General features: G+C 34.2%; 2 protein-coding genes across 5 annotated transcripts; both read right to left on the minus strand.

Annotated features, from left to right (window-relative positions):
* Positions 1–208: 208 nt before the first annotated feature.
* LOC145151003 (uncharacterized) lies at positions 209–2461 on the minus strand. Of its 4 annotated transcripts, none has more exons than XM_079075311.1 (6): positions 2441–2461; positions 1949–2018; positions 1461–1726; positions 1179–1390; positions 827–1097; positions 209–735 (listed from the first exon to the last, which is right to left on the minus strand). In XM_079075311.1, the coding sequence occupies exons 1-6, from the start codon at positions 2444–2446 to the stop codon at positions 439–441; spliced, it is 1122 nt and encodes a 373-aa protein (XP_078931437.1). In that variant the 5' UTR covers positions 2447–2461; the 3' UTR covers positions 209–438. The 4 variants fall into 4 exon arrangements, with proteins under 4 accessions (XP_078931437.1, XP_078931438.1, XP_078931436.1 ...); XM_079075312.1 differs by lacking the exon at positions 2441–2461 and adding an exon at positions 2219–2331; XM_079075310.1 differs by lacking the exon at positions 2441–2461 and adding an exon at positions 2098–2204.
* A 1642-nt stretch (positions 2462–4103) lies between these two features.
* Positions 4104–7079, minus strand: LOC145151049 (putative purple acid phosphatase 20). The gene is made up of 5 exons (XM_079075315.1): positions 6715–7079; positions 5307–5604; positions 4644–5218; positions 4457–4545; positions 4104–4364 (listed from the first exon to the last, which is right to left on the minus strand). The coding sequence occupies exons 1-5, from the start codon at positions 6862–6864 to the stop codon at positions 4172–4174; spliced, it is 1305 nt and encodes a 434-aa protein (XP_078931441.1). The 5' UTR covers positions 6865–7079; the 3' UTR covers positions 4104–4171.
* Positions 7080–18385: the final 11306 nt, after the last annotated feature.

Consider the following 18385-nt stretch of genomic DNA (forward strand, 5'->3'; position numbering starts at 1 on the left):
TAAAATGAGGTGTATATGGGTTGTTTATTTAGCAGCTACATTTTTTTTATCAAACACTCCTAATCTTGTTTTTATGTTTAAATAATTTGGTTCTATTTTGAAACTTTATTCTTTTAATACTAAGACCCTAAGACACAACCCGACCTACTCAGTTTTATTTTATCCTCTCTTCAAAACACCAGTACATCCCATGTCAATAAACCATCAATGACAGATCAAACCAATTTTCCATTCGCAAAAACAAAAAGTGACTTTTTGTAACTATGATATCACCTTTTGTGAAATTACAACATTTTTTATGGAGACCCGAATACCGTGTATATAATTTACAAATATAAATTTTTTATAACTTACAAAAAATTATTCACACAAACATTAAGTAATAGGAGTAATATTATCTTGCCAAACTCCGAACACTTAAATATAGCATATTATAAGCTAACTTTTACCAAGGAGAAGCGCTTTTAGGATAGCATCGCTGATCCCATCAGCATAAGGGAACAAGTGACCAGCACCCTTGAGCTCGTGATAGTTTATCCATGGAAGCTGTTTAGCAATATAACGTTGCAGTGTCACAGGCACAATTTTATCATCATCACCCATCCAAATATCAATGGATCCTTTATTGTTTGGAAACGGGTTCTCAATCTCCATCGGGTCGAATTCCCAGGTACCAAATCCAATATTCAAGTCACGGTGGAGGGACTCGTATTCTCCTTGCTGTCTTATTTGTCCCTTTTCAGCACACAAAAAAGAGTTACATCATATCATATTATATCATCTATCAGGGTTTAATCAACTAAGATGGTGAAGAAATTGCAGCTACCTCAAGTAATGGTGCCCTTCCAGCTGTAAATTTGGGCAAAAGTTGTATGTCTTGAGGAGAAAGAATATCAGGGCTATTAGCAATGAGAGTGGAAGAAGGAAAGAATCTCTGAGTGTTCCACCAGTACGTCAGCCATGGAAGGTAATGAGCAACACGTAGACTCCATTGATCCTGAATGAACTGCTTTGAATATGCTTCTTGTGATAACTTCATTGGCAAACGTGGCCACCAGTAATTAACTACAGGAGCAATAAGAGTCGCTCCTGCTAGCCTATTTCCATGATCACATATTATCATCAGATCACAACCTTCTGGGTTTCATAAAATTCAAACGGAATTTGCCATGAAAAACCTGTGAGGAATGTACTTCAAACAAGTCCAAGTCACTTGACCACCCATTGAAAAACCAACAACATAGAATTTTGATCCAAGTCCTAACTGATCAGCAAGCTCCTCGATATCCAAAGCCGAACTCTTTAAAGTTTGGTTAGGGTTTGGATCACTCTCTCCATAACCAGGTCGATCGAATGAAACAATATGTATCCCCAATTCTTCAATTAGGGCCTGTTAAAATCAACCAAATAATCAAGAAACCGAATAGCGAAACTAATAAATGAGAAACAAAACTCGATACCCAGGAGGCTGACGTGGCAACAACAGCAAAATGCTTGTTAGAGTCGAAGCCATGGACATAAATTATCTTGTATTTGGCGACCTCTTTGGGCACACCATATTCTTTGTAGGACAAATGTCTTCCGTCACGAAGCTTGATTCTAGGGCTTGTAATGGGAGGTCCGTCTGGAGATCCGAGTTTCTTGGGTGGGGGTGGACAAGCTGCTTGATAAGCCCATGCCAGAAAACCGTTAACGAAGATGATGAGTAATGATTTCTTTATAATACCTGAAATATTTTTGAAGTAGAGTCATAAAATCAGAACTGTATGAGAAATATGAGAGAAATTCAAAGTCGAACACTTGGGTTAATGATAATCATGTTTGGGAAATCGATCAAGTTCATGGCTTGGAATCAGAATTGGAACAAAATCCACTCAGATCTTGATGAACTTTACTCAGTAAATTAAAAACACAAATAAATCCATGATGCATGCATCAAATAGAGCACCTGGAGGGAAAGAAGAGGAAGAATCAGATTTGGCTTCCATATCGTTGGTGTTTCGATCTTTTGAGTTCATCTAAAACAATAATCCACATAGTAACATATTAGCAATTCACAAAAATAACTATGTTTGAAAAGTATTTAGTATCCACTACCATATTTTTATCATCAATCACAAAATAATTACTAATTTTATTAACAAAAACATGTTGTACGTATGGATACATGTTTTCTGAATTTTGTGTACAGATAAAGCTTTGAACTTTTTCAACCAACCATGTGAAATCTAGTTACGTCCTTCTCGTGAAGACTTGAGAGAGTCTCAATTCTTACAATTCACATCTTTAATATTAATTATAAATAAAAATAACAGAAAAAAACATGTATGTTTTCTTTTGAAGTGCACTAGAATTTTGCGTTGCTCTTTTTTACTGAATCTCAAAAAAAAAAAAAAAAAAAAAAAAAAAAAAAAAAAAGAGAGAGAGAGAGAGGGAAAACCAGCATTGTGTGTAGTTTGTACTGTCTGTAATTTGTTGTTTTCTACTACGATAAAGACTTCACATGACATGAAGACTGTGTTTAATTTGATGGGTAAAAGAGAGCCTTATTATTATTATTATTATTATTTTTTAAATCTATTGCATCAGACTGCCGTTGCCGTCTGCCTTAACCCAAAATTTTTAAATGGTGTTAGGTTTTTTTTTTTTTTTTTTAAATCTTTTTGGCCTCTTCTGTCTGCGCCGCGCAAACACTAGCCTTTGCAGACTGTTTATTTTTTTTTGAAGACTTCAGACCTAAAAATGTCTGCACGCCCCTTCTTGGTGCAGATGTGGACCAGAGTATTCTAACATTTTTAAATATCTTATAACCTAAAAAAACACATATATCTTTAATTTTTTAGTTTTTTTGAATTTATATTTATTTCAACTTTATTAGTGATAAACAATTTGAAAAAAAAGTTACAATACTTAAAAAAAAGTTTGACGACACAAACATGATATTTTTGACAAATTTATAAATAAAAATTTATTACAATAATGGTCGTTGAAGTTATTTATATAAATATGAAAAAAAATCATAATATATTCTTATATTTTTTGTACCAAATTTTATAAAACATTATTTAATATAGTATCATCAATTTCTTGGAAAAATATTTATGACATGTTTTTAATTGATTTAATTGAAAAAATACAAGTTTATTTTTATTCATTTATGTATCAAATTCTTTGATTGCTAATTACAATGTTTAGGTATAACTTTACGACCAAAATTGTAGGTTTTTATAAAATATATATGTTAATTTGTATTATTTTTATTTTCACTTTTTATATAATAATATATAAAAGTTGATCTAAATTTGTTAATTATTTCTAACAAAGTCATAGAAATATTAAAAAATCACTTTGTAGTTTAAAAAAATCAGTTTATTTAGATTTTAGTTTATTTTAGTAGTCTGTAATGTTAAAAAAACAAATAATCTTCTTTTTCTAGACCGCAGACATTTGGTCTATCTCTTCTGCTGCAGAGGTCCACAGATGTGGTCCGCAAACTACATGCATTTTGGCTCAGAAAAAACAAACAACACCTTACTCTTGCAATATTCAAGGCATATGACAAGTAATATTGTAATTCAACTTGAGAAAAAAGAGTGTCCAATAGAATTGATCAAAAAGTATCCCTTCTAAACAAACAAGAAGGCAAGACAAGACAAAAATGATCTAGAGACATTGGAAGATGGAAACTCGTTTGATTACTTAAAACATAAAATTATAACACAAGAAATAAAGCTAGATATACATCTATGAATTGGTGGACTTATCAATCGTGAAGTATATGTTCCAACGGTAATATTTATGAATTATGAATGGTTTAAATTAGTTCTTTGTTTTGAATAGTCTAAATGAGTGCTTTGTTATTAATTTAGTGTTGTCATTTTTTTGTTCTAAATGTGTATGTTGAATAACATTTTAATTTTATGGATTTTTCTTTTTGCATGCTTTGAGTTTGAGACTTCCATTTATAGGCTTTACATGGCAATTACTTTGATGAAAAAGTATCTCTCCTTTTTACTCGTTATCAAATGATTCAAACCCCTTATCAAGTTTTCCTTGTCCTTGTCATAATTTTGAAACACTTTAACCTCGGTTTTGTCATGAAATAACATTATAAACCTTTTGTATTTTCTTTAGAACGTTAAGTTTTACAATTTTTATAATGATGAAGCCATCATTTTTTATTAGCTTTACAAGTTGTATCAGAAGCAAAGCTTTTTAACCAAACAGAATCAGATTCAACTGATTCATCGTCATCATTTCTATGCCACCACCACTTTGCATAGCTTCCATTAACAATCTCAAGTTCACCATGCCCAAAACTCGCTTCCCTAAATACCGATATCGTTGGCTGTGGTTCTTTATACCTACAATTTACAAAAACAAAGTTTCCAAAATTATTCAACAATCAAAGCTGCAAACATACACACAATTCTTCATTTCAATTCAGTCAACTCACTTGGTAGCAAGACCTTCTCGGTTTCCCCCATCCCCAATTGTGATATACATCGGCCCGCAGTTATCAATTTCTTGATTGTAAACACGATTCTGCAAGAATAAGAAGTCATATGATCATCAATCGATTTATTGATTTACGAAAAAAAAAAAAATGATTTCAGTTCTGGAGCTATGAAGATGTGGCTTACAAATCGCTCGTAAGCGTGAACATGTCCTGCAAAAACGAGATCTACACGAGCTTTGTAAAGCAATCCCTCCATCAATACCCTCATATCGATCGACTCTTTCTCCCCTTGATGAGCGTAGTTAGAGTTATACCATGGAGCATGAACAATCACAACCAGCCATGGTGTTTTACTCCGATCAACCTTCTTCAAATCAGACTCCAACCATCGAATTTGGTCAGATCCATATCCAAAATCGGCGTAGGAACCCAACATGACGACGTGGACACCTGACACCTCAAACGAGTAGTACAAATTAGACGTGGATCCGCTCTCTTCATACGGCATATGCCACCTGGCGTTGTAGGCGGTGAACGGAGTGTGGTGGATGGCCGGAATTTTCTCAACCTCGTGGTTGCCTTGTGTCACCATCCACGGCCGGTGGCTCGCTAGCGGCTCCACCAGGCGGCCGAATGAGTCCCACAGCGGCTGAATCCTATCGGCGTAAGCCAAATCTCCGGGAAGCAGAAACACATCGTAATTTGATTGCGAGATGTGTTCGAGTGTCGATTTCGTCCATCCAGTTTGTCCAAGATCACCTGCATGCGTTCAGACTTTATATAATAAATAATAAATCCCCACTTCTTCAGATCATATACTAACCAAAAAATGCTTGAAATTTGTAACCTGAAACAGCAAATTTGATCGGAAATTGCGCCGGAGGAGTTTTGAAAGAGTATTCAGGGGTTGAAGATGAACCAGTGGCAAAAGAGTAATAATAGACTGTGTTTGGGTTCAATGGGCCTATTACGACGTCGTGTATTTCACCAGATATGTAAGTTAAATACTCGTAAGACGAAATTACCCCGGTAGCTGAGTGTTCGTATTTCCCTGAAGATGTACCGTAGTTTACGATGGGTGGAGTATGTTTGTCTGTAATCCATGAAATTCTCATTTTATTTTCACCAGCTAAAGATACATGAACCTGTTAAAAAAATCACAATTTATTATAATATATATCACTTTTTTGAAGTAATATCCTTTTTTTTTTAATTGTGTTGATTTAATAAGAAACAAAATATTTATATTGACCTATACATTTGAAGCACTTGGAAGACTTCTAGTCCAAGTATAACTTTGCCTTGTTGGCATTTAATATGCGAATTTAATTCTATCATCAACAATAACTTTTTGGGTATACATATGTCAGTGTGTGAAAATCCGACTTCTAAAAATTGATTGCGAATAGAAAGGTGATTTTCCGGAGATTTTTTTTTAGAAAAACAAAGTATTTTCTAAAAACTGAAAACCAAAACATGGTGTTTTGAGAAAGAAAATTTATCAAATATAGTTTTTATTTCGTAGTAAAATGTCATGAAATAGTGATTATAACTTGTGTATATGATATAATAATAATAATAAAGGAATAACATCTTATATATTCAAACTTTGGTGAGCGAAACTATCATATGCAACATTGATATTAACGAGTAGTATGTCCACAATGGTGATAGAAACAAGGACATTAAACATTGCAAAATAAGTAAGATTATTATATGTTTGTGATTTTTTAAATTAAATATCACTATTTACTCTAGTTTTTTATAGAAAAAAAAGGACAGAAAAGAACAAAACAATTATTATTCATAATTTTCAAGTTAAAAAAGTTCTTTTTTTTGTTCTGGATTGAAAAATCATGATTGGAAAGTTGACAATATTGTGTAAATTAGTAAATATTTAATAATTATGACAAGCTAACATATATGAAAGAATATCTGCCATTATAACTTTTCCTAATCCTATTATTTTCGGAAATTGAAATGAATTTGAAAAAAACAAAAATTAAAAATTAAACATCTACCATGCTCGTTCCTCCTAAAAAAATCTGTAGAACACTTTTTTTTTGGCCTCCTTTTCTCACCAAAAAAGAAAAAGGAAAAAAGAAACTGGAGTAACACATTAAGATCAAATGGAGATATATCCATGTTGAGTGTTTTCGTAAGTCAAATGCGAGATTGATCTAAAATGCTTTATACAATCGCCATTGTTAATCCATGAGGAATTTAGTGCGATGAAAGAAGAAGTAATTGATTACTTGTTGTGGAGTCGTCGGATCAGCATATGCGGCGACTGATACAGCAAAGTCCTCCCTAGGCGGAGGCCGGTCATATGCATGAGCAATTTCCATGGCTCCGGCGAAGACGACGGCCAGAATCATCAGCGACAAGAACTCCGGCAACCTCATATTAGAACCACAGAGAAAAAAAGAGAAAGTTGTTAGATAGATGAGAAATGGAGGATTGAGGAACTGGAGCTTTTAACTGTAGTTGTTGAATGCCGATAGGTGTTATTAATTGGGGCTACAAAACAAAACTAATGGTGATGATCAGGTGGTATGGTTTTGCATATCTGGTTCAGTTGTTTGAAATTTGTTTCCGATTCATACGATATTGATGACAACTACCTTGTCCTAATTTATGATGGTAAAGGATTTAATAGACAAGTCAAACTTTTTATTTGTTTTATTAATTTTATTTTATGAACCTTTTATTTCTATGAGAAAATTTCAAAACAGAAATATCAAAATGAGGGAATATGTCAAAAAATGATTACTCTTTTTTACTTTTTACATATTGGACTACCCGCTACCGCTAATTGCTAAATCAATTTTGGCTGTGTGATTCATTTTTAGATGGTGTTTGTTTTTTTTAATCGAAAATGTTTGAAGTTTGCGGACCATATTTACAACCATTTGCACTAGAAGAGGTGGACTGGACGGTTGTAGTCTATAATAAGAAATCTGATTGTTTTTTAACATTTACATGCTGCTGCAATAAATTGAAATTTAAATAAACATATTTTACAAACTTAAAATAATTTTTCAAACACCAAATTTTTAATAATTCAAGTCTTATAACATTAAAATAAAATTCGTACAACCAAATTAGTCTTACAATCAATAAATAAAATTACTAATTTAGCAAACAACATGTCCATTTTGTTACACTTGCCTAGACGATAGTTATTTTTTCGATTAGTTTCAATAAATTTTGTAATTTTAGTAATTAATTTTATAATTTAGTAATATTTGGTTATACACAATGTAACACAAAAAAAATATTTATATGAATTTTACCAAACTTTTTTGAAATTATATAAAATATATTTGAAATTGTTTGTAATATCCTTCATAATATTATTAAAATAATAAACATTTTGTGGTAAAAAAAATCTATGTTGAATAATATAACTTAAAATAAGGTGATAAAAGGTTTGAAGATGAGGGTACAATGTTATGTTGCGCAACAGTTTTTAAGTCAGAAATCTTCTAAAAAACAAACAGTTACGAAAGACCAAGTGTTGCGCGTGTGCTGTGCGGCGCAGTAAGAAATGGTTAGAAGTGACTTTTTAGAAAAACAAACAGCTCCATAATGGCTTGAACAACAATTAGTTTTTTTTTTTATTTTTATTTTTATTTTGCATTTATTTGTATTATTCCCAATAAATTTTTCATAATGTTCAAGTCTTTAATAATTAAAGTTGATATTTAATAATTTTGCATGTTATATTACATAGAGTATAAAATATAGATTTCCAATATATATATATATATATATATATATATATATATATATATATATATATATGGTTAGGTTCAAATGTAGATGAACATCTATTATGCAGACGTGTAGACAATGTTATTATGTGAGAATGAATAAGAAAATATGTTTGTTAATGTGAATACGTTCAACCTGACATAACTAATGTCATTATCACACATTCTCACTAATTAAATCGTCTATAAGGGTACTATAGACTTTTTTTTATGATTCTTATTCTGTCAGAATGTTGTTAAAATTTGTTATTGATAATCGTATTCTATAAGAATAAAAATGAGTGAAAAAACGATACATGAAAACAAAAATGAATAAAAATTAGTGAGAATGCATGATAATGACGATAGTTGTGTGAGGTTAAACATATTCACATTACCAAACAACTTATTCTCTTAATTATTCTCATACAATAACAATGTCCACACAATACATGTCATCCACATTTTAACCTAAACATATCTCTCTCTCTCTCTCTCTCTCTCTCTCTCTCTCTCTCTCTCTCTTTCTCTACCTCTCTCTCTCTCGCCCTCTCCCCCCCCCTTCTCTCTCTCTGTCTCTCTCTCTCTCTCTCTCTCTCTCTCTCTATATATATATATATATATATATATATATATATATATATATATATATATATCACGTTGTAACGTTTGGTTCCTGGTACGCATTTAAATTATAATTTATTTATTTTTGTAGAGCAACTCGACGAGTTGGGGGGAGCCCCAAACTCGTCGAGTAGAGATCAGAAGAGACGCGGGTTTAAAATAACCTACTCGACGAGTTGAGAGCCTCAACTCGACGAGTAGGCTGGTAGGGGTGAAACCTTAATTTCGGGGTTTTGCACCCTATTTAAGTATCCTAATCCCCACATGATGGCCTCATTTCCAGCCTCCAAGTCCCAAACCCTAGATCCAGAAACCCTAATGAAATTGTGAGCTTGTGAGCCATTTTTGAGTGAAGTTTTGTGTGTATTGAAGCTTGTGAAGGAATGAGAAGCTTGGGGATTCAAGGAGAAGCTAGTAGATCCAGAGACTCCATTTCATCTTCATCATTTTCTGGTAAGCATGTCTCAACTTGCTTAGTAACTTCTTAGATCTCCTTATTATCATATTCTGGAGTTTTTGGTTCAAAAAGCATGAGTATTGAGTGCATGACCTTTAGGAAATGGACATCCCAAATGAGTATACCATCGGATCTGGAAGCATGGAGGGCTTTCATGGCATAAAGGTGCAAACTTTATGGCCATTGAAGCCCCATTCAAGCTATAGAATGTCATTTTGGCCTTTTAAGCTCCAAAAGGCCATGCATGGAGAGAAAGGTGGAAGTTTTACGTGTTCATGTAGTATCTAGGGTCCAGATCTTAGTGTATATGCCTTAGTATGGAGTATTGGTGGCTTGTGGACCAAGATCTAGGTTCTAAGGAGTTAGGGTTTGGGCTAGACCCATTAAGTAAGGGTATTAATGGGTAAAGTTGGAAACTTTACCCTTAAAAGGACATTTTCAGTGTGTAGGTCAAGTATGAAGCTCAAATCTGAAGATTAGGGGCTTAATCTTTAAGATGGATTAACAAGCTGAAGAACTCGTTGAGTCCATAGAGGAATTCGACGAGTTGGGACGAAGTGCCCCGATTTAGTTAAAGGCAAAACTCGATGAGTTCAAGGATGACTCGACGAGTTGACTGGAGAAGTCCCGATTCTGTAGATAGGAGGAACTTGACGAGTTGTTAAAGAACTCGACGAGTTAGATCGCGATTTCAGGGTTTATGATTCATTGAACTCGACGAGTTGATGGACCAACTTGACGAGTTGAGTCAACCCAGGATGTTGACTTTGACCTTGACTTTGAATTTGACCAAGGTTGACCCGTGAGGGGGGTTTTGAGTATGGAATGTTATCTAAGAGGTTGTTATGTATAGGGTGTGAGTAGAGCCGGTTGCGGAGCAGGGACTTTCAGCTATTCACGACATTAAGGTGAGTTTTCCTCCTAGGAACAGGTCTAAGGCACCAATGCCGGTTCGTTTATGTATGTTAGCATGTGTCGGACTGTTGGGTTTTGAGCATTCTAACACTCCTAAGGTGTACATGCAACCCTAAATACCTTGGATCTATGTTTTCTCTATTATACATGCAAATATCAATTTTCCAAGGTATTACCCTAACTAGCATACACTCATATGTACTAGGATAACAAAACTAGATATAATACATGCCTCTTTGTTGTAGCTTGATTTCATGGAGCTTAAGAGCCTAGTGCCCCAAGTGTGACACCTCAAATGGTTCACACAACATCATCAACATTTGGAATAACCATGAGAAGAGATACTTGACTCTTAGAAATCGTCTTGCCCTCTTGTGTATGCACTAGTGCCGATTTCACCCACCAATGGGGTCTTTATATAGTGGGCACATTAGGGTTACACCATGTAACCCATGACTTTACCCATTCCTTATGCTCCATGGGTTTTAACCTCCATGAGTATCCATGGGTCACCACATGGGTTAAACCCAACATAAGGAATCATGGATCATAAGCCCACATATATAAGAACGAATGATTTACACAATCAATCCCCATATATTTAATTAGTCTCTTTTGATCACTAAATTAATTCCAAATTAATTCTTGATCAATACTAATTACATAATATGATTTCAATATATTAGAACTTATAATATATTAATATGTCACAAATATCCTCTTCTCACAAAAGGTTTATCCAAATATCCCGATGCCATGCAACCCAAATGGACCATGCCAGGTCAGGTCAAGTATATACCAATTATAGTTATGGGCTTAGACACTAATCCAACAGTCTCCCACTTGGATAAGTCTAATAACTATTATTGCAAGTATGACTCCAACCTGACCAGCAATCGTAGCTCTTAAAAGCTGCCGTCGAACTCTGAACAAATCACTGACGCGTCCATTAGATAAGTGATCATATATTCCTCCATTCTAGAGATCATATGGACTGATACATGGATTATAATCATTCTCTCTATCCATTTATTGTTTCTCGATTTCTGATTTATGACGACCGACTAATTGAACAAATCAAATCAGTCCAGGCTTGGCCAAGCACTTAGGGTGTCATCACTAAATCATCGAGGGGCCCACAAATATCGCTTTTATCCCTTTAAGGGTAAAAGGAATGGATAAACTTTGACTCATAAGCTTGTACTAACTACTTGTTGAATCATACACAAAGGCACGTTTTATAACATCGAGTTACCAATGCGTTTTCGTGCAATCAATGTCTAACCAACTCATAGTCAACAACTCATATCTCTAGGTTTGAAGAATATAAGATATTATCGTCTCATGATTCACTCGTGATAAAATCCATGAAGTGATTCAAATGAGCGTGGGTTGAATCCAATACTCAGAACTTATGAGCACTCATGAATGTTGTAGCAACTTTTGCTATGTCCAACACCTTAGACATCTACAAGTCAACTTCATGACAATCTTGCCTTAATACCTACTTCCAACGTATTATCGACTGTGGATGGTTTGAATAACTTAGTCAATCGGGAAGAATGACCTAGTTATTCTGGAAGTCAAAACATGCAAAGTGAAACACAAGAATAATACTAATCCTATATGGCCCCAACACTTTGAGTGTAAATAAAACATCTTTTATCTAAGCACCATATTGATTACTCATTATTCATTGTATAATGTTTTGATTTATCAACTTAATACTTGAATAAAAATAATAGTCATGTCATGCTCCAAGCATGCACACTATGTTTGTCTAAACAATAGCTATGCCATACTCCAAGTATGCACACTATGTTTATCTTATGATCCTTACTTTGTGAAACAAATCAATTGACAATATTTCAATGATGCTCATTTCACAATCCCAATCCTTATTGTAAATGTAAGAATACCAAACTCTTGCCATTTACTATAATCAATTAGATTCTAAACTTATATGAAATAATCCCCTTGCAATGAATATGCACACAAGTCACAAAGACTTGGCAACAGACATTACAAAGTATTCCAATGGAGAGCAATTCCATTGAAACGAAGTCTCACATTCAAAGTACATTCCTTTGAACACCCTTCTTGCATTAAGTTCTCTAATCTTACACAGATTCAAAGAATAACTTCCACCTATGGAGACAATTCCATATTCCCATTTTGACTATCACTTCTGAACAAGAGTTGCCTCCTTTCAGAATATGTCAATATGGTCCTATCTCTATACTTCCAATTGTCCATGAGCAACCAATCTTTGGCAAACCTCAGATTGTCCTCGACCATTGCTAAATCATTTTAGTCAAATCCAGTTCTATTCCTTTTTCCCTCTTAATGCCCTAGGCATTTGGAAAATTTAGAATGGATAAATATTATAGCACATGTAATCGATTCTATACCCAAAGCATATGGGACCCGATTCATGCTATAAAATTTTTATTTTCCATATTCTCAAAATTCGAACTATGAAGAGGGCTGCCGTAATCATAATCGAATTTTGAGAATGCAACATATATAGAATTTCCTTATGTTGAACCATTCCAACATAACATTCATATATATATCCTTGACTAAAGTTGATTAAAATCTTTATCTATGCTTTTAGAATTGGAATGAAGTATAAATCCTCTCCCTTAATTATAGCAAAACAACTTTTCAAAGCGACTTGAACTTTTTGTTTTCTATAATTAACATTGCTAACTTGCAACACTAACCATAATAATCATGCTCCCACTAGCACAATGATTATTATCTTACTATTACAACACTTATGCTCCCACTAGCTTTGACATGTACTCAGAAATCAATTGGACTTCTAGAAATCAATACTTTATTGACTTTCTTGCCAAAGTTCAGATTTCTGATACAAGATTGCTTTGATAAGACTTTATCAAAATCATACACCTTTCCTTAGATAGCTCACATGTTTGTCTAGACCTTTTGCCATTCTCACTAATTAGTGTGCCGGTTAACCACACACGCTCCACTAACGACATGAGAATGCAAATATCACAATTACTATCTACTTAAAATCTACTTAGTGAAAGCGTTTCCTCACCATCATTTTCATGAATCGGAGAGAACCCTTATGAAACTTAGATTTTTATGGTGTATGTATTCCTATCCATGTGAATTTGTCAAAAACATAATCACAAGACATGGTTAGTGACAAACCCAAACTCATATGGACTGAACTTGTTCAATCTTAATTTCTTGCCACTTGGCAGCTCAAGGGCCTACCATTGCTTCCACATTGTTATGCAAACAATTGAGAACTCATAGAACTCACAAGCATAGTCAACTTTAACTGGAATAGGCACAGAAATAAGAATATGTCAACACGATAGGTTACAAACCTCAAGTCGTGGGCTAGTGATTAACAATACTCTTGATTAGTCCTTGAAACCATCTCAAGAGCTTTAAAGACTCCAACTGACCTCTTGACATATAAGATTCTCTTTTGTCAAGAATCATTCATTGACAAAACAAATATTCAAGAGTTAGTGCGGATTCTTATCAAGTTAAACCCTTCTCACAATTGGTCTTAGTTGGTCTTTGTCTTATCTAAAACATCACAACTTACCAATCTCAAATGTACAAGAGTAGAAAATATTTTACTCTACATTTGACAAGTGTTTTACACCTTTTTAAGATTATGTCACTCAAGGCTCAATCTTGGAGTATGACTCTAAGATTTGATTTTGGAATGAAGTATGATTTATCTTTTGATTTAACCATTTCAATAATTCACGATTCCTCTCCTTAGCCAAACAAATGCACTAAGGTGTCCTTAGAAGATCAATTGTGATATGGTTTCATAATCACAAAGATAACCATAAACCAAGATACTTAAGCACTCTCCCACATTTTTAGATTGGAGAAACTTTTATCTTTCTGCCTAATTTGATTCTTCTCATTCGTTCTGCCATACATTGAAACTTTTCCAATGTTTCAGAATTACACTTAAACTTGTAAGTATAACCATATTTACTAAACTTTAGTAAATCATGACGAATAATCTTATCATTCCTTGTGGTCGACTTAACCAGCGCACAACCAAGTGTACCCAATCCTTTAGTCCTTCACTTTACTCACATATACATGTGAGCAAGGACTTAGTCTTAATTTCCCAAAGATGAAAATTCTCATTCATCACATAATACAACTTGCATGATTCCAAGTTTCTATCCAACTGAAACTTAGGTGATGAGAATCTTTCCTTATTTGGTAAATTATGACACTACCACAAATGAAAGACTCAAATCCATTTTCCAATATTGCTTATCAATGGAAACATATAAACAACAATTTTTCACAAATGTCATTGTAAGGATACTTAAAATAAATCAAAACCTTTTCTTTTATTTTAAAACTTGCGAAAAAAATCTTATCCTTATAATGCAAATACATATGAAAAACATGTTGTTATCTATTCCTAAGCAATATATCATAACTCTTAAGCAGCAACTCAAAATTCTGATCATCGAACCATGCGATCGAGGTCCACCTTCGCGATCAGATCAGCATACTCTTTCTTTAGGTTTCATTTGGTTCTTCCAAAACATCAAAATGTAATTTACATTACATCATGTATTAAGAATCTCCAAAAGAGACTTCATAGAGTTAGATAATGGACTTTACCTGAAGCAAAGTCAAAACTTTTTGACTTTTACCATCCTTATGAACTTTTCAGGTAAATTCGGCAGCTTCGCAACCAATGTCCCTTCCTTTGGCAAAAGAAACATATGGACCTTTTGGAAATGGTACACTTGATAGTCTCAGACTTAGCCTTTCTCTTTACCATTGGTCAAATGACTTGACCATGGCCAATCCCTTTCTATTGGGAAGAGAAAGCTTTTTCTGGACTTCCAATGTCACCATTGTCAATGTCCAAATAGGTTTGGGAAGTAGATCTTCCAATCTAATTTGCTTTACCAATGCTCCAAATCATTGCTGATTTAGCAACATCAAGCAAATAGGTAAGATCACTAAGGGTCATGTCGTGATCTGTCATCCGGGAGTGACTGAAGAACCAAGTCAACAGCCAGCTACCTCGAGACTTCGACACCCGACTCTCCCGGCTTGCCAATATGTGACTTAACCTCCAAGATGTAAGCACATATAGTCTTTGCTTGCCAATAGGGATTGAGTGACTTAGAACTTTTCAAGTCTTGAAACTTGTAGGATAGGGAGAATTATTGGAGGAGGTGGAGGAAGTGAAGCATGATTTCCAGTCCCATTAATGCACAACAAAGGGATTAATCTTTCACCTTGATTGCCATGTGGGATATCATCTTCATTAGGAAGGCTTGTTCCTAAAGATTTGGGAAGACCATAGTTGTCTGAAATAGACATTTATGAGGGAGAAATTCAAGTTTAGTTGATTTAAGTCCTTAATATAACACCCAATATGAAATATTAAGGCTAGGACCCAACAAACTATTTATAACTGGAAGAGGGATGTCGTAATCCAAGTTATAAAATATTTGAAGGTAGGTAAATGACGATTTACCAATTTCCACCATGAAAACGAAATATAATTAAGTTTTAATTGGATTTGAAACTCCTAGATCTTTTGAGATACATTGAACTTTCAATGGCATGTTTGAATCTCGATTGTTCCCTCTCAAGTTTGTGACTAGGATGCCGAGGATCACAAACAAGGTGTGAATAACCATACAAATTAACTTGGTACCCTTAACTTTATCACCTAATTGATGTGCCGATTAACCACACGCGCTCCACCAATCTATGATAAACATTAAGTTACCCTTTTCCACACATTGTCAGTCCCATGTTAGTGTGCCGGTTAACCACACACGCTCCACTAACGACTTAACAAAGGTGCAAAGTGCAATTTCATGGGTTAGCACCATTTCACATTTTTCCTAAGTAACTAAGATTGGAAATTAATAAGTGTTTAGTTACTTAGTTTTTTTTATCATTATACTTTTAATGAAGGGAGAATTAGAGTCCTATCCTACCCGTTCGGCTAACGACCCTCCACCAGTCAAGGAAGCGGTGGGTGAGAGTGGACACCCATTAAACTGCCATTTTATAGGCAGTAACCTTATACCCCCCTTAGAGATTGGCTTCGTGAATGAGGCCTACTAACGGTAAGAATGAGTTTATCTTATACATATCTATATAATTAAAATTATAATAATAGCATAAGGGTTGAATTTTAAACTTTTAAAATTCTAGGGTTTGATTTGGAATTAAAGCATTCATAAGCAAAACTTTACAAATTCCAAAACTTGAGGGCAAGTATTGAAACTTTTCAAAACTCTTGGATTTTCATAACTTATGAGTTTAATTAAAGTTTTAAAGACTTTAATGAAGAGACTCTTGAACATCCATAACTTGAGGACAAGTTATGGAGTTCATAAAACCATTTATGACAAAGATGACTCTTCATTTGTGTAACCTATGACAATTTTATGAGTTTCAAGATTCATAAATGTGACTTTTCATATAACTTGAGGACAAGTTACAAAAACACATTTTGTGAACTTCTTTTAGATCAATTTGGATTGAAAACAACTATCATACAATTTTTTATTAATCTAAATTGACTCACAAAAACAAGGTAACACAAAAAACTTTAGGTAATCCATAACTTGAGGACAAGTTATGGAGTCCATACAATTTCATTAAGATCTAGAATTACACTAACAAACAATTTGCATATAATTCCTATGATCTACCAAAACTCATAAGCATGAACAATCTATATCAACAATTTTCAAGAATCATATATACATATATAAAACTTGAAACTTTGATAATGACTTTGAAATTGGTTTACCATAACCATTAACACATCAAAAACAGGTTTTATAAGTCCAAAACAGTTTAAGGTAATGATTCTAGACCAATTCCAACTTTAAAAGTCGAAAATATGTTGTCAGGGGCTTCTACTCGTCGAGTGTATGAACCTACTCGACGAGTAGGATGAATTTCTTCATGGACTCGGCGAGTCCAGTGCCCAGGAAGCCAGAATTTTCGATTTTTAAGCTATTTCAGCATGTATAACTTGAAAACAAGCCTAGGCTCTGATACCACTGTTGGGTTTTGAGCATTCTAACACTCCTAAGGTGTACATGCAACCCTAAATACCTTGGATCTATGTTTTCTTTATTATACATGCAAATATCAATTTTCCAAGGTATTACCCTAACTAGAATACAATCATATGTACTAGGATAACAAAACTAGATAGAATACATACCTCTTTGTTGTAGCTTGATTCCATGGAGCTTAAGAGCCTAGTGCCCCAAGTGTGACACCTCAAATGGTTCACACAACATCATCAACATTTGGAATAACCATGAGAAGAGATACTTGACTCTTAGAAATCGGCTTGCCCTCTTGTGTATACACTAGTGCCGATTTCACCAACCAATGGGCTCTTTATATAATGGGCACATTAGGGTTACACCATGTAACCCATGACTTTACCCATTCCTTATGCTCCATGGGTTTTAACCTCCATGGAGTATCCATGGGTCACCACATGGGTTAAACCCAACATAAGGAATCATGGATCATAAGCCCACATATATAAGAATGAATGATTTACACAATCAATCCCCATATATTTAATTAGTCTCTTTTGATCACTAAATTAATTCCAAATTAATTCTTGATCAATACTAATTAAATAATATGATTTCATATTAAGATATTAGAACTTATAATATATTAATATGTCACAAATATCCTCTTCTCACAAAAGGTCTATCCAAATGTCCCGATGTCATGCAACCCAAATGGACCATGCCGGGTCGGGTCAAGTATATACCAATTATAGTTATGGGCTTAGACACTAATCCAACACGGACTACGGTCCGATGCCGGGCAGTGCCCGATGTAGGTTTATATGTTATATGATTCCGAACTTAGGTCCGATGTCGGGGAAAGCCCGAGGAATGTTCGTATGCTTGATGTCTTTGTGATTCTTGCATGTGCTTGTTTATATGTTCCGCACTTCGGTTCGATGTCGGGGAAAGCCTGAGGAATGTTTATATGTTATGTTATATGTTCCGGATTTCGGTCCGATGTCGGGCGGGGCCCGAGGAATGTTTATATGTTTATGTTATGTGCTTATTATGTGTATTGTTGATATGTCGATATGTATGCCGAGCTTTGCTCGATGCCGGG

Source organism: Lactuca virosa, chromosome 1, assembly GCF_052849685.1.
Source record: "Lactuca virosa cultivar CGN04683 chromosome 1, Lactuca_virosa_CGN04683_v6, whole genome shotgun sequence".
Taxonomy (NCBI): Eukaryota; Viridiplantae; Streptophyta; class Magnoliopsida; order Asterales; family Asteraceae; genus Lactuca; species Lactuca virosa.